The 15,647-nt window shown below is 57.8% G+C and overlaps 1 protein-coding gene and 1 long non-coding RNA gene across 2 annotated transcripts; both read right to left on the reverse strand.

The window, feature by feature from the left end:
- Window positions 1-3,868: 3,868 nt before the first annotated feature.
- Window positions 3,869-14,783, reverse strand: EIF4A3 (eukaryotic translation initiation factor 4A3). The gene is made up of 12 exons (XM_032322015.1): window positions 14,553-14,783; window positions 12,357-12,429; window positions 11,716-11,782; window positions 11,042-11,104; window positions 10,298-10,430; window positions 9,997-10,077; window positions 8,530-8,671; window positions 7,981-8,119; window positions 7,108-7,223; window positions 4,496-4,603; window positions 4,276-4,403; window positions 3,869-4,124 (listed from the first exon to the last, which is right to left on the reverse strand). The coding sequence occupies exons 1-12, from the start codon at window positions 14,719-14,721 to the stop codon at window positions 4,108-4,110; spliced, it is 1,236 nt and encodes a 411-aa protein (XP_032177906.1). The 5' UTR covers window positions 14,722-14,783; the 3' UTR covers window positions 3,869-4,107.
- LOC116578091 lies at window positions 4,666-7,101 on the reverse strand. Its single transcript, XR_004280732.1, has 2 exons — window positions 5,043-7,101; window positions 4,666-4,959 (listed from the first exon to the last, which is right to left on the reverse strand). It is a non-coding gene; the product is annotated as an uncharacterized LOC116578091 (long non-coding RNA).
- Window positions 14,784-15,647: the final 864 nt, after the last annotated feature.

Genomic DNA, 15,647 nt, shown 5'->3' on the forward strand with positions numbered 1-15,647 from the left:
ACAAATGACTACAAGCTCAGTGGCTAAAAGCAGCAGAATCACCTCGTTGTGGTGCTGGTGGCAGGGAGGGCGGCCAAGGTCTCCCTCCAGGCTGCTTCCTCCCCGCAGGCTCTGGGCCCGAGTCCGGTTCCTCGCCGGTGCAGGCTGCTGGCAGACCTCGGCCGCACGGGTTTGGAGGTCTGGGCTCGGGTTCCCGCCCGCTGTGAACCATGTCTAGAGGCTGCGGCTCGCCTTGGCCGCGGAGCTTCCAAGCCCAGTGACGGCGGGTGGGGCGCGTCAGACCCCTCTGGCCGACCGAAGTCTAGAATATGATTGGGTTTCCAGAGCTCAAGTGGTTGGTCTGGGTCCACTTGGGTATCTCAGCGCGATCTCGTCTCAAAATCTTTGATCACATCTGTCTGCGACGTCCCTCTTGCCATCCAATGTGACACAGTCCCAGGCTCCAGGGAGGAGGACCTGGGCGTCTGCGAGGGACCACGGCCCCTCCCGAGTAACAGCCCCGCATGCGGGCTCCGGCTGAAGGCCCCCATCAGGTTTGCGCTTCAGAATTCGGTCTCCCAGGCCATGGTGCAGCTTCTTGCTTTCCCAACGGTGCCCAATGAAGAGTAGAGGGTTTTTCATTTTAAAGAGTCCGATTTATAATTATTTCTTCCGTCCTATTAAAGAAATCTTTGCCAAACTCAAGGTCCCTAAAAGGACTTTTCTCCCGCTCTCTTCCAGAAGTTTTGTAATTTTAGGCCTTATATCTCAAGCTACTGTTTCTACATGGTGTGAAGTAACAACTGAGGATTTTTCTTCTCTGCATGTGGTTACCCCAGTGTTCTGGTCCCTTCGGTTAAAAGCATAATCCTTCCCCCATGGCATTGCCTCCGCACGTTTGTTGAAAACCCTCTCCCTGTAAATCTGTGGTCTCTTTCTGGACTCTGTATCACGGTCGAGGCCCCGTGGCATCCCGGTTCTGCTGTCACTCTGTAGTATTCTTTGCTGTAAGGCAGTCGAAGCCGTCCAGTTCGTTCAATTTCGCAAAATTGTTCTCACTACACTAGATCCTTTGTATTTCCATATAAATTTTAGAATCGGGCGCCTCGGCGGCTCAGTGGGTTAAAGCCTCTGCCTTCAGCTCAGGCCATGTTCTCCGGGTCCTGGGATCGAGCCCCACATCGGGCTCTCTGCTCAGCGGGGAGCCTGGTTTCTCCTCTCTCTCTGCCTGCCTCTGCCTACTTGTGATTTCTGTCAAATAAATAAATAAAATTTTTTTAAAAATAAAAAAAGTAAATTTTAGAATCAGCTTCTCAATTTTTGCCCAAGTCTCAGTTTTGTGACTGGGGCTGAGCGGACCCTGCAGGACAGCATGGGGAGAACCGACAGCTGACAAGGCCGACTCCTCCGCAGGACGGCCCCTCTCTCGCTCACGGACACTTCCCACCGCCATGTGCCGTGGCTTTCGGTGCACAGAGCTTACGTATCTCCCGTCTGACGGAGCCCCCGGGTTTCATTCTCCGAGTGTGCCCCGTTGACATGCAGGCGTACAAGTGAGCTCTGAATACTGACCTTGTATATGGCTGCGTTTCCTAAACTCAGTTACCGGCTCTTTGCTGCAGGTTCCATAGGATCTTCTACGTGAAGGATCGCGTCACCTGTGCATAAGGACCTTTCCCTTTCCAACCGGATGCCTCTTCTCCCCTTTGGCTGCCTTTCCGCGCCAGCCAGCGCCACGGTCTGATGCCGAACGTGCGAGATGAGGACATCGTGCCTCTCTCCTACACGGTTCCTGACAGCCACTCCTCGTTGTGGGCCCATCCATCTCTCCGTGCAGCTCAATCGGCTGCTGCCAGTGTCTGACGCTCCGCTCGAGGCGCAGACACGGAGGACTGTCACACTGTCTCTGATGACCTACCTCTTCACTTACGCCCCTGGTAACACTCGGGCAGCAAAGCCTCGGTCCATGCCGCGCTCGCGGCTCCAGGCTCCCGGGCGGCGGGCTACCGAGGCCGGTGCTCCCGTGGCGTCACTCTTCGCTTATCTGCGCCTGACTTCCCGTGACAGTGTGCCGCCGTGTCGTCTTACAGCCCAACCTAACGACCTGTGAACAACGGACTTCACCCTGCTCACGCCCGTGTAAGCATCATTCAGGGGAGGATGCGGCCGGCTCCACGCCCGACCTGTGACTGACCACGCTCACACACAACTCACCGCCTTTCAAACGCGCTACCCGGCGCTGCGACGCTCAGAGCAGCACGACCATGACCGCGGTCCACGCCACGTCTTCCTCCCACCCTCCTGCCTCCCCGAAACACTGCCCCAGAGCACGCACTCCCCGGCCGCCCTCCCCAGCCTCTGGAAAACACCCCCTGCTTGCTAGCTGTCTAAGTCACCTGCCTGGGACATTTCACAGACGCAGCATCACACAGCACGTGGCCTCCGGCGCCTGGCGGGCTCCCCGAGCAGGCGCTCCAGCAGCCCGAGCTGTGGTAAATGCCAGCGGCAAGCTCCTCCGCGGGCACTTCCCACACCTCCCAGGGGATGGATATTTGGGTTATTTCCGCTTTCTAGCTATTAACCGCTAAAAATAACTACTGAATACTTGAATATTCAACACGGAATGCTGAATGGTCTGAACATCTGTCTAGCGGGGCCCACCAGCCCTCTTGCTTCCCTCAATGCTCAGTTGCCAAGGGACGCAGCTAAACCCGTCTGGGTTGCTGCCAGCTGCCTTCCCAACAACCCCCACCTGCTCATACCGATGCAAGTATCAGCGCTCGCCCACAGAGCCCCCGGCGCCAAACACTCACTCCCCTTCCCAGTGCCGCAGCACACTGTGGGGAACGCACTTGTTCAGTCTACATTCCAGACTACTGCCCGAGGCAAAATTACTCAATTTTAATTGCTCCCACTGCTCAGAGCCAGGCTGCTTTCCAGAAAGTCTGTACCTATCGACACCACCAACATAAAGAGTTCCCACACCCCTGCAACACTTAGGGTGGTTATGGAACCTCTGATAGCCATGGATCACATCCCAGTCACCTGCAAGGGTGCTTTTTCTAACTGCTCTCTTTCCTGGACAGCATTCGAGTTCAGCTCCCCAAGCGTCTCGCCTTGCGGTTGGGTTGGCTTCCTGCCGTCTCCTCCCCGTGGGCACCCGTTCCTCCTCCACGCTAACCGGCGGTGCTTCTGAAGCCGGAACAGCTCAAGGCTGGTGACCAGCTCAAGGCTGGTGACCAGTCCTTCCAGGGATTCACCGAGGGCTCCCATCCTGTCTCTTGGCACCTGGTGCACAAACCCAAGGCCAAGCTGGGGACAAGTATTTGCGGCCTCTGCTCTTCCACCTCCAAATTCCCTCCTCCTGTCCATAGGAAATGGGGTCTGGCACTCGGGGCCAGCTGCCGTGTCCTGGCTGGGGACAGTGTGGGTGCACGTGGCCGGGACTGTGGCGTCACGATCTCTGCTGCTGGTGCAGAGGTGCCCCCACGCATTGCCTCTGGGCCCCTGTGCCGTCTCTCTGGGCCGGGGGTTCACACAGGACATCCCCTTCACAAACTGGACCAGTGCAAAAGCCTTCGGTCAGAATCGCTGGTGAACAGTGCACAGCGCTATCATCCTGACCAGTGTGCGCCGTCCGCAGAGGCCAGCAGAGCTACCACTTCCGTTTACTGTTCGAGACCAGAGAACGGGGTGAAGGGCCTGACCGGGTGCCCGATCACACTGCACGTTACCAAAAAGCCAGGGGCACTTTGAGAAACATAAATTACAGGGGCACCTGGCTAGCTCAGTCAGTGGAGCAGGCGGCTCTTGATCTCAGGATCGTGAGTCAAGACCCACGTTGAAGGGCAGAAATTACTTAAATAAATGTTAAAAAAAGAAACATAAATTAGAGTTTATAATAAAAGTTTCAAACATTTAATGAAAAAAAACCTCAGAATAATGCATTATTTACATATAGGTAAGAAAAGAACACCAAACGCTCGTCCTGGGGGCTCTCGGAGAGTTCGCACAAACCCCATCACCTGGAATCCACCCCCAAGCCCGTCCCCACTAGAGCACGGGGCAGGTGAGCAGGCGGGCGGGCGGGCAGGCGGGCACTGGCTCCTCGTCGGCACGGGGGGCTCCTCAGATCAGGTCAGCCACTGAGAGGCAGAAAGGAATATTAAGGAATAATATGAACAAGAAAACACACAGGTCTACCTGGAGGCTCACGACAGACTTCCCCAAAATAGCCAGAACAAGAACACGAGAAGGGCCCCAGGGCCGCCCCAGCGGGGCCCGGCGGCCGCTCACCGTTCATGGGCATCTCGTCGATCTGGGTGGAGTAGTACTGCTCGATGTCCCTCAGGATGCGGATGTCGTCATTCTTCACGAAGTTGATGGCCACCCCCTTGCGGCCGTAGCGGCCCGACCGCCCGATTCTTCAAGAGCAGAACAAACCGGTTCAGAGGATGCGGCGGGGAAGGCGCCAGGAAGCCCCCCGGCCGGCAGACCCCCCGAAGCCCGCCCGCACCTGTGGATGTACAGCTCTCTGTTGTTGGGCAGGTCGTAGTTGATGATGAGGGACACCTGCGGGACGTCCAGCCCCCGGGCCCACACGTCCGTGGAGATGAGCACCCGGCTGCGAAAAGAGAAGGAATTGAAGGCGGTCACCTCCGTCACGCACGTCTCAGGCTGGCGGGGCGGCTCAGCCCGAGACCTCAGGCCCCGGGATGGGGGCGCCGCACCGGGCTCCACGCTCAGAGCCCAGTCTGCTCGTCCTCCTCTCTCTGCTCCCCACACGATAAATAAAATCTTAAAAAGAAAGGATCTCTAAGTAGAAAACATGCCGGGTCACTGTCACCCGGCCCCCCACAGGTGTGAGGGGTCGCGGACGGCAACGACCCGTGTGCAGGGCACTGTGTGTCCTCGGCTGCGCTGGCCTCCTGCGCGCTCGAACGGACCGAGACCAGGACCTCTCCCTGCGCTGCGCTCAACCTGCGGAAAGCCAGTCCCGTCAATCACTGGGAAACAAACCCTACTTCTGCTCGGCAGGAGCGGGGGACGGCAGTGTCACTGACTTCGGTGCGGGCTCCGCTGTGTGTTCCAACTTGAACTGCGACTCGCACCACTCTGTCCTTCAGCCAGGACAGGATCGGACACACCCCGGGTCTGCACCGTCCAACACAGAGGCTGCCCGAGCACCCGCCGGCCGAGCACCCGCTATGTGCCCAGCCTGGAACGGGGCTGTGGACGTGTCACACACACAGCATTTTGAAGACTTAGAACAAAAAGAAATCGGCAAAATCTTAATTAGTATTTTTAATGCTAGTTACACGATGAAAACACTGAAGTGATTTCCCACATGAGGTTAAATAAAATGTACTAAAAATCAACTTCACCTGGTTCTTTTCATCTGCGCGACTGTGGCTGCCAAGAGGTCCGCGGTTACACTTACGGCTCGAATCCTAGCTTATGGGACGTGACAGTGGGGACACGCTCAGACTGCGAGGGCGCAGCCGCGCGGGAGAACAGAGTTCAAGACGGAACAGGAAGGCGGCCCAGCCACATCGCCACCCCCGTGCGCAGCCCCGCGGGGGAGAGAACAGGACCCCGGGCACGCGCGGAGGGGAGGCCAGGCCCGGCAGGTCCCGCGGCCGCCGGACACAAGCAAAGGCGAGAGCCACGCCGAGAGCCATCAGGGGAAGGGACGGGAGATGCAAACACGGGAGCGGCGCGGCAGGACCTCCCAACGGCGACAGCCGTAACCCCAGGGTTCTCTCGGCAAACCCCTCCCTCGAGACGTCACAAGGGCCGTTGCACAGTGAAGCAAACACTGCCCGACAAACTAAAACCCGCACCCTGTCCCCGGTAGCCCCAAAGTAAACACATAAAGACACTCTTCACGGAGAAGGAGACCCAACCCAGGCAGGTCAGAGACAAAGGAAAAGAGAAGCAAGCAGGGACGAGTCTCAGTGTGAACACATCCTGTCACACGGAGACGTCGTGCGGTTCCACGGAAGGGGACTCTCAGTGTGAACACATCCTGTCACACGGAGACGTCGTGCGGTTCCACGGAAGGGGACGAGTCTCAGTGTACACTAACACTTTCTGTCACACGGAGACGTCGTGCGGTTCCACGGAAGGGGAGGGCCCCTGAAGTCCTGCTTCCAGCCTCTGCCGGCAGCGACAATGGCCCCAGGGCACATCACGACAGGTGCCGATGTGCTAAGGGGGCTGCTCTACTCACGAAGGTAGAAACACTTTCCAAAACCAGAACTGGGGAGAAGGAATCACAGTGAGAAGAAACCCGAGAGAAAGAAACAAAGGAGAAAAAACAGGAGAAGCAAACTGCCCCTACGACGCGCGCGGCCCGTTTAAACCACACACACCAGCGTCGGCATCGACGGAACCGGACCGGTGGCTCATAAAGACGGTATCACCTTCAGACTACAGGACAACCGCCCGAGACACACTGCAGCCTGTGGCCGCAAACAGGAGACAGAGGGTGTGCTGGACCCTGGAGGGGACAGCCAACCGGAGGGGACAGTCACCAGATGCAGCCACCGTGGCGGCATCACAGCAGGACCGGGGACACAGGTGCTTTGGTGAGGAAAGTCACTCCTCCAGAAACAGAGGGAGCCTGCAGGTGCAGACCCGACCTTAGGACACACCGGCGGGAGCACAGCAACCCTCCCAGAACGGCGTCCGTGGCACTCTCAACGTCGATGGGACGGTTCGGGAACCAAAGGCCAGGACGCAGAGCACTTGCACCTCCAGGCCCGCACAGGACGCGACGCGTGGCCACCCCACAGCACTCTGCCTGCGCACACATTCACACGGGCACCAGCGTCTGAAGGGAAGCGAGCGGTGGGCCACTGAGCACACCCCAGTACGAGTAACAGAGCACATTCTCTGACCACAGGGGGATTTAAAGACCCACCACGGAAGGATGAACAGAAAATCTCCTTTACCTGGCAACGAAGAAACACGTTCCAGTAAGGCGACCGGCCTACCCAGCGAAGGCGCCCTCCCGGGGGCCCCTACCACAGCTGGGAGCACAAGGGGAACCTGGCACAGCCCGCGGACGAAGAGCCCAGGGAACACCACCGGCGGGACCGGGTGTGGAGAGAGGGGCTTGCCCACCTGGCGCCGGACCGGAACTCCTTCATGATGGACTCGCGCTCCTTCTGCGGCATGTCCCCGTGCATGGACGACACCGTGAAGTTGGCTTCCCGCATCTTCTCCGTCAGCCAGTCGACCTGCACATCAGACCAACAGACGCGCTATGAGCTCGGAAACCAAACCAGACGGTACGTTCTGGATTTTCCACGACAGCCTACAGTGCAACCGATGTGCGTGCACAGCCCAAGCGCTCTTAAAACTGAGACCAGTCGGGGTGCCTGGGGGGCCCCGTCATTAAGTCTGCCTTCGGCACGGGTCCTGATCCCGAGATCGGGATCAAGCCCCGAGTTGGGGATCAGGCCCCGAGTTCGGCTCCCTGTCGAGGGGAGGCCTGCCTCTCCCGCTCCCATCCCCCGGCTCGTGCTCTCTCACGGTCTGTCAAGTGAATAAATAAAACCTTAAAAAAAAACTCAGACCAATCTTCACTGGATATGCAGGAATTGCACTTTCCCCAGCATGTATCAGGGCACAAGTTCCATATAAATTTCTCAGGGCGCCCAGCTAGCTCAGTCGGTAGAGCATGAAGACTCTTAAATTTCTCAAAAAGGAAAAAAAAGACCGTATCTCACTGTTCTCGTTTGAAATTCAAATTCGCATCTTTTTTGGACGGTGGCCCAACTCCTTTCCCCGTTTCCAGGGAGCCACCAGGGGCTCAAGACCCAGGCCCAGGTCCCACCTAAAAGCAGTGACACCCGAGCCTTCTCTGCACAGTGCACCGCCGCGCCCGACTCTTCACTTCTAAGCCATTTCAGAGAACGGCTGACCAGCGTTCCTCAGAGAGCCGACCTTCCGTTCGGGCCGGAAGCACAAGGAACAGCCCGGGTGACCGCGTACCTTCCGCTTGGTGTTACAGAAGATGACCGCCTGAGTTATGGTCAGCGTGTCGTACAGGTCACACAGAGTGTCAAATTTCCACTCTTCCCTCTCCACCGCCACGAAGAACTGCTTGATGCCTTCCAGAGTCAACTCATCACTAGAAACCAAACACAAGTCCTGGGAACACATTCTTCCGCCAAGATCTGCGGGAGACACTAGCCAAGCACTGATCCTGGTGCCTGCCTGCCTCACGGCGGCGCCTGCCCCTCCCGGCCACAGCCCTCCCTGCGGTCAGCACTTCCACCGCACGGGCCACACACTGGCTGGTCTGAGCCCTCAACAGCCGCGAACCCCCGTATCATGTATTTTACTGCCACGACACTGATGGACAGACGCCATCAGCTAGTTGAGAGTTTGGAAATTACTGGGCCAGAGGGGAACGCGTATACAAAAGCTGGCTTTTCAAAACAGAAAATAAAATGAAATTAAAAATTCTTCTCATTTTAAGCCCCAGATACAAGCTATGTGGCTGTGCTCTCAAACCACCCGGAAGCAAGGCATTCCTACCGCTTCACCAAGATGCGGATGGGGTCGGTCATGAACTTGTTGGTCATCTCCAGGATCTCGTGAGGCAGCGTGGCGCTGATGAGCACCACCTGCGTGGCCGGGGGCAGGTACCTGTACACGTCGTAAATCTGCTCTTTGAAACCTGCGACAGACGGTGAGGCGGGGTGAGTTCTGAAGGCTGCACGCTCCGACCCAGAGCTGGTGACCGTGATGTCTGAGGCTGTACAAGCAATCTCCCCACGGAGCCGTGAAATCCACGCGCCCTGCTTCCCGCGCCTCCCTGGTGGGCTCTGGGCGTCTCAGCCCCACAGTTAAGAGCAGCAGAAACCCAGCCCTGGGCTGCCCACCACCTCAGTCCTGGCTGCAGCTGCCCTGGGCCACCACCTGCCCAGCCTGGGCAGCACAGGGTCAGCAGGCGAGTGTGTGACAATGCTCAGAGTCCCAGGGCCCCGACAGACCACGACGCTGTGACCACACAAACGACAGAGCCCAAGATCCTCCTTTCCAAGCAATTCCCAGAGAACGCGGCTGCTGCTGGTCCGGAGGCCTGACCCTGAGATGTGCTGCCCACGGGACTGGAGCACAAGAAGCCACCGGCAGCTTCACCAGACACTAAGGAAGCCCCGAGTGCCCCAGAGTCACTGTGCGTCCCACTCGGCTCAAGGGCAGCCCCTCAGGACACCATCAGCCGCCAGAGACTTGGCCACCAGGAGAACCCCGAGAACCCCACCTGCACTGCTGGACACCACCTGCTCCACCCGCACGACCCCAACATCATCTGGGCAACACCCCAAAAACCCCGCGGTACGAGGTGGAGACCGAGGAGGGGGGTGTGTGCAGGCAACACAAGCGGGAGGACACTGGAGCACGGCCCTGGCTCAAGATGACACTTTCACGACCTGATTCCGCACTGTGCACGAAGGCCACAGCTGTCATCACTGAGGACCAGCACGTATCTGTCATCGGATGTGTTTTGGTAGAAACACGTGAAAAGCCAAAAAGTACACAAGTCTAGAAATTCATCTTAGTAACTGTTAAGAAAATACCAGCCTAGACAACCCATAAGGAAACTAGTTAAATAAATGACCGAATACCCTGCTGCCACGATACCAGCTTCCCTGACACACCGCTATGCCCCGCAATCCGCGGCAGAAGTCTACACGCCCCATCTCTAGCACACACCTCCCCGTCTGTGCCGACCCCCAGACGCACGGGGCAATGCCATGCTAGGCTGGGCAGAGGTGTCACGGTCCTGGCTGCCACTGGCCTCACACCCACCCCCTACGCCCCCTACCTGTCCCCAGTAAGAGCAAAGTGCAGGTTCACTTCCGCGGCCGCCCCCGAGGCATGAGGCTTCCCGCAAACACCAGGAACCCAGGAACGCTTGCATTTGCTCCACATTTCACCTCTGCCGTGAGAGCGTTAACAGCTCAAGGTCAGGAGAAATCCGGCTTCTGTGACTCGTACCTTTATTTAGCATCTCATCCGCCTCGTCCAACACCAACATCTTGATGGCGCGCGTCCTCAAACTCCTGCGCCGAATCATGTCTGCACGGCCAGTTTGAAATCGTTAGATCCCAGACTTCGGGGAAGCAGCCAGCCTTTCCACTGGGCTCCGGAGGATTTCGGGGACCTTCCGTCCACTTCTTACGTGTCACCCACACACACACTCCAGCACGCAGCCCAGCAAACGGAGAAGAATGCTGGGTCAACGGAGCCTGTCTTCCAAACGCTCCCCGCCCCACCACTTTTAGACAAAGGCACTTACCAAAGACACGCCCGGGTGTGCCGGCCACAACGTGCTGCCCATAGTCCAGCTTCCTGATGTCCTCCCCCACGTTGGTGCCCCCAATGCAGGCGTGGCACTGCACGTTCATGTAATCCCCCAGAGCGAGCAGGCCCTGAATAAAAACCGGGGTCACGTCTGGGGCCTGCCCTCAGGTCCACGCTGAAGCCAGAGACCTCGGCGTTTCCCCAAAGTGAAGGAAACCTCTACTCCAATGTAAGATGACCCCCAAGGATCACTGATTCCATGATTTATATCATAAAACAACAAAAAGACCCACCCTCCTCTTCTACGCTTTTCTGTGCCAAGATGAAGTTCATTTTACTGGCTTCTTACTACAGAATAAATACACTTTAATTACAAAAAACCCAGACATACAAAAAATTTGTAATCCCAGCCCCCCAGAGACAATATTAACATCTTAATATACATTATGTCTTTATGCTGTTAAGTGCAAAATAACAATTATTTTATTAGAACCGACTTTCTACTGAAAAGGTTACACCTCCGAGACTGCAAAAAGCTCCTGGCATCATACCAGCTGCACTGAGAGTAACTTAGCACAAACCAGCAACTCCTACCGATGATTTATGACAAAATGTCAGAAATCAGGAAACAAAATTTGAGGGAGCCAAAAAACAGGATTAGATTAAATCAACCCACCGGCCTTTTCCAGCTGAATTTGAAAGCAGGTGCAAAGAGCCCCCCGGACTCCCAGTGGCTCACCTTCTGGATCTGCACAGCTAACTCTCTCGTTGGGGCCAAGATCAAAGCCTGGGTTTCTCGAACCTGGTAAAATAATGTGTCAGGAAACAGACAATCCTCAGTATCCTCAAAGCAGACCACGCTAATTCAGATGAAATTTACTCTGAACACTGCCATGTGATAGCCACACATCTTATCTCTTCCCTTTTCTTTTTAGATTTACTTATTTGACAGACAGAGATCTCAAGTAGGGGGAGAGGCAGGCACAGAGAGAGAGAGGAGGAAGCAGGCTCCCCGCTGAGCAGAGAGCCCGATGCGGGACTCGATCCCAGGACCCCGGGATCATGACCTGAGCTGAAGGCAGAAGCTTTAACCCACTGAGCCACCCAGGTGCCCCACACATCTCATTTCTAATGGAGGTAAAAGAACGCAGACAGAACTTCGAGTATGAACCAGCAGGATTCTGGCTTTCAGACAAGAATGTCCACTAAAATCTCTCCCCATTTAAACAGGAATTTATGACAGAGTGTTAGTTAGCTCTCATAATGGCGTAGTTAAAAGTCTCTTAAAAAAATCCGAGTTAGGATGACTGAACAGACATTTTCAAAAACTGTCCTTTCAGAACACCGCGGTTACAGGAGAAAAGAAGTATTTCTTAGGAAAGAAGGAAGGTTCGCTTGAAGAGTGTAAGTTACCTGGATATCCAAACACTGGAGGACAGAAATGCTGAAGGTGGCGGTTTTGCCTGTGCCAGACTGCGATCTGTTAAAGGAAACACAGACACAGGAGTGAAGGACGGGCTACCCGGTCCCACTCACAGCCCCCTCCCACAGCAGCACTCCGAGGGGCAGGCTGCAGAGGCCCAAGAGGACCCACACCTTCAGAGCAAGGGGTGGGACTCAGTGGGGTCACGGGCGGTGAGATCGGCAGGTGCACCAGGGGACTCAGCGCCGCATCTGTAACGCTGACAGGCATTACAGATGGCAGAAAAAGAGATTCCCTTGTCTCCCAATGTAATTCTTCTCTACGATTTGGGACTAAAACCGTCCTCCAAAAATAATTTTCCTTATAAACAAGTCTTTAAAATTAAAACAAATCAGGAATAAAGCTCTTGAGAGAGTATTATAAACCGTGCCACATGCCAACTAGTAAGTAAAACTGCCTAAAAATATGACAGCTTTCTAGAGTAGAGGACACAAAAACCAAAAAAACAAGACACCCTGTGGCTGATGTCAAGAGACAGGTTGATGGCGAGTCTGTGGACGAGAAAAGCGGTCCTCCCAACGCACTCTGCTGACTGACTAGCGCCTAGCCCCGATCGGCGCCAGGGACGTACTGAGCAATGACGTCTCTCCCTTTAATTATCTGCTTGATGGCTCGCTGCTGGATGGCTGACGGTTTCTCAAAACCTGTGAAAAGAAACAGAGAAAGTTGGAAAGTTAGTTCTAACCGTGAGGACACTGGAAGCTCCCTGGGGCACAGACGGTGTGCTTGTTTAAGCCCCACCTCACCCCTCCTAACCCAAAATCCAACACACCCAAGCGCTTGAGAAACAGCCGCTGAATGAATTGGGCTGAACTGTATTTTTATACTAACATGCATCTTATTCATAAAGACCAAATCTATAAAGCAAACACCGTTACACAGAGACTCCAGTAAGATTACCCAAAAAACCCCAACGTCTGAATGGTGGTACTCCTGAGAACGGGTAGAGAGGTCGCCGTTTACTCCAAGTCTCCCTGTACTGACGGTACAACAGCCTGCATCACTCTGTACTGTTCTGCTACTTTTTAAGCTACGAGAGTGGAAAATGAACCCAGCACCGTTGTTACCCCTTTCCTCTCGGATGAGCGTGCATGAGGTTCAAGCCGTCTATACTGGTGCCGACTCCACGGCCCGGAGGTTCTGCTGGGGCCCACGCTGTGCTCCCCCCACGACTGACGCAGCCCCCTGAACTACGACACCACACTCTCCAACACAGCCACTACCAAAGAACGAGGCTGCTCTGAGGGAGGAAATGTTACCTTCAAGTAAACAGGACCTTACGTACAAAAGCTGTAGTTTACTTCTGGGTCGGCTTGACTATGTAGGACAGATTTCCCGTCCAACATTCAAACCGTAACAGAGGATTTGAAACCCTCGCAATGACCAAGCCCCCGGACGGGAAACTAAATACAGCATTTGGGGAAGGGGTGTCTTGGATGCCAAGAGGTGGGCAGGACTGTCCGCCTCACCAGGCTCGGCTGCAGGGGCCCTTCTCACCTCCCATCCCCTTGCCCTGTCTACACTGCAGTACTATCAAGGGCTGTTGGGTAAAACGCGGCCCAGCCACACGGGTCAGACAAAGGTGCTGATCGCTGCCACCCGCAGCCCAGCCCCACCTCCTCCCAGGCTCCCGACATCTCCAGCGAGACGGCTCACAGGCCTCAGACTCACCTGCCTCCCTCACGCGCTGCCCACCTGTGCACGCGGCAGCACGCCCCAGCAGCCGCTCTCAACACCCGGGAATCCTCCTTCCTCTGCTGCTCACTTTCAACCCGTCTCCACCTCAACACCATCAACTCTCCTCAACTCACGCCCCCCACTCCTCCCCTGCCTCACTCTCACCTCCCTTCCTGTCCACACACTCCCAGAAAAACCCCCAAAAGGGCAAATCTGACCCTGTCATTCCCCTGCTTAAAACCCTCCAATGGCTGGGGCGCCTGTGTGGCTCAGTCGCTGGGAGTCTGCCTTGGGCTCGGGTCATGACCCCGAGGTCCTGGGATCAAGCCCCGCATCGGGCTCCCTGCTTGGTGGGAAGACTGCTTCCCCGTCTCCCCCTCCCCCTGCCTGTGTCCCCTCTCTCACTGTCTCTCTGACAATTAAATAAATAAAACCTTAAAAAAGAGAAAATTACCTTAAAAAAAAAAAATTAAAAAAAACAGCCTTCCAATGGCTTCCCACTGCACTTGGGAACAAAACTCAAACTCTTCATCACCTCAGAGGATGCCCTGCCGGATCCGGCCCTGCCGGCCTGTCCCAAGTCCTCCCCGGGCTCCCACCACGGAGGGCAGCCCACTCCGAGCTGCAGGGTCCCGGCACCAGCTGCTCCCTAACCCAGACCTCAGCTCCAACGTCGGCCCGTCCTGGAGCCCCCTTACCGATCAGCCGCGCTACTCCCCTCACCCAGTCCCTTCGCAGCCATCACCACTGCCCGGAGCAAGCTCGGCTCCAGGCTGCGCTTCTCCCCGAAGCCACTCAAGCTCCCTTAGGGCCCGAGCCTGCCGGGGTCATTGGTAAACCCTCAGGGCCCAGACGGCGCGGGTCCTGCCGGCTACAAGCCCGTTCCCGCGGCAGGAGTGACCCGCCGCCTGCGCCCGAAGACTTCGCAGCCCTCGCCGGGCCCGGCGCCGAGCTGTGCACCCAGAACGACGCGCCGAACGACAGCGACGCGGGGAGGGCGCTGCGTGCCGGCGGGGGTCGCCCGTCGGCCGCCCCGGGACTCCCTCCGCCGCGCCCCCGCCCTCCCCGCCCGCGCCTCGCGGCCCCGGACCGTAGGCGTAGATGCCGCGCAGAAGGTCCTCCCGCAGGCCCATGGTGTCGAACGTGGGCGTCACGTCCACCTCCTCGCTGGTCTCGAATTCCACTTTGGTCATGTCTTCCTCTTTGAGCAGCCGCTTCCGCGCCGACCCCGAGGTCGCCATCGTGGCCGCGGCCGCCATGATCCCGAGTCGGCTGAGAGCGGAGTGCGCGCCGCAGCGGAAAGCGGAAGCAGGGACGCGCGCCGCCGGCGCCAGGAACTGACGTCACCGCGCGCGTGCGTACGAGAGTGCGTCGGGGCCGCGAGCTGCTCTCCGCGTGAAGGGGAAGCGGGGCTGGCTTCAGGGAGAGGGGCGGTGCTGCTGCCGCTCTCGCGCGACTTAAGCTCCCGCGGGACCGCGCCAGGTCCTATAAATAGGGCGGAGGCGGCCGGGAACGGTAGTTGAGCGGGTTGCTCCGTCCGTGTGTGTTTACCTCCGGGTGCCTGTGCTGGGGGACCCGGAGCGCCCCGCCGGCGGCCGCCGCCGCGTGAGGCGCCCCGTCCGCACCCTCCTCCCGCCGAGGTTAGGGTTAGGGTAACGCAGCGCTGGCGCCGATGCATAACCTCACGCCAGCGTCCGCTTTTGGGAAAGCCTCGTGCAGGCTCTGACCCGTTGGCCGGGCGCGCAGCCCCGGTGCGGGCGAGTGTGCGGGGGGAGCGCCCCAGGCCGGGGGTGCGGGCGGGGGGCGCAGACACGCCTGCCCGGGAGGGCTTGGCTTCCCCCGGGCACGGGAGCCGCTCCCGCGTCTGGCCCCAGACGTCCCTGCGAGCGCCTGGCGGCGGGCTGGGCTGGAGACGGAGCGGGGCGCTGGTCCCCTCGCTTCGTCCCCGACGGCTGGGCCCGCGCGCCCGGGCGTGTCTGCCCCGCGGCCTCTCGGGGTGTGGGCGCGCTCCCCGGCTGCGGAGGTTAGTGTCGTGCAGGGGGCGGCCGTCTCCGCCGCGAAGCCGGAGGGGCACCCGGGCGGGGGCAGCGTGGGCAGCGAGTGGACGGGGCGGCTCCTCCCCACGCTCCGGCCCGCAGGCGGGGTCTGTCCGAGCGGCGCGCGACGCGGACCCGGCCAAGGCGCC

Source organism: Mustela erminea, chromosome 18 (genome assembly GCF_009829155.1).
Source record: "Mustela erminea isolate mMusErm1 chromosome 18, mMusErm1.Pri, whole genome shotgun sequence".
NCBI lineage: Eukaryota > Metazoa > Chordata > Mammalia > Carnivora > Mustelidae > Mustela > Mustela erminea.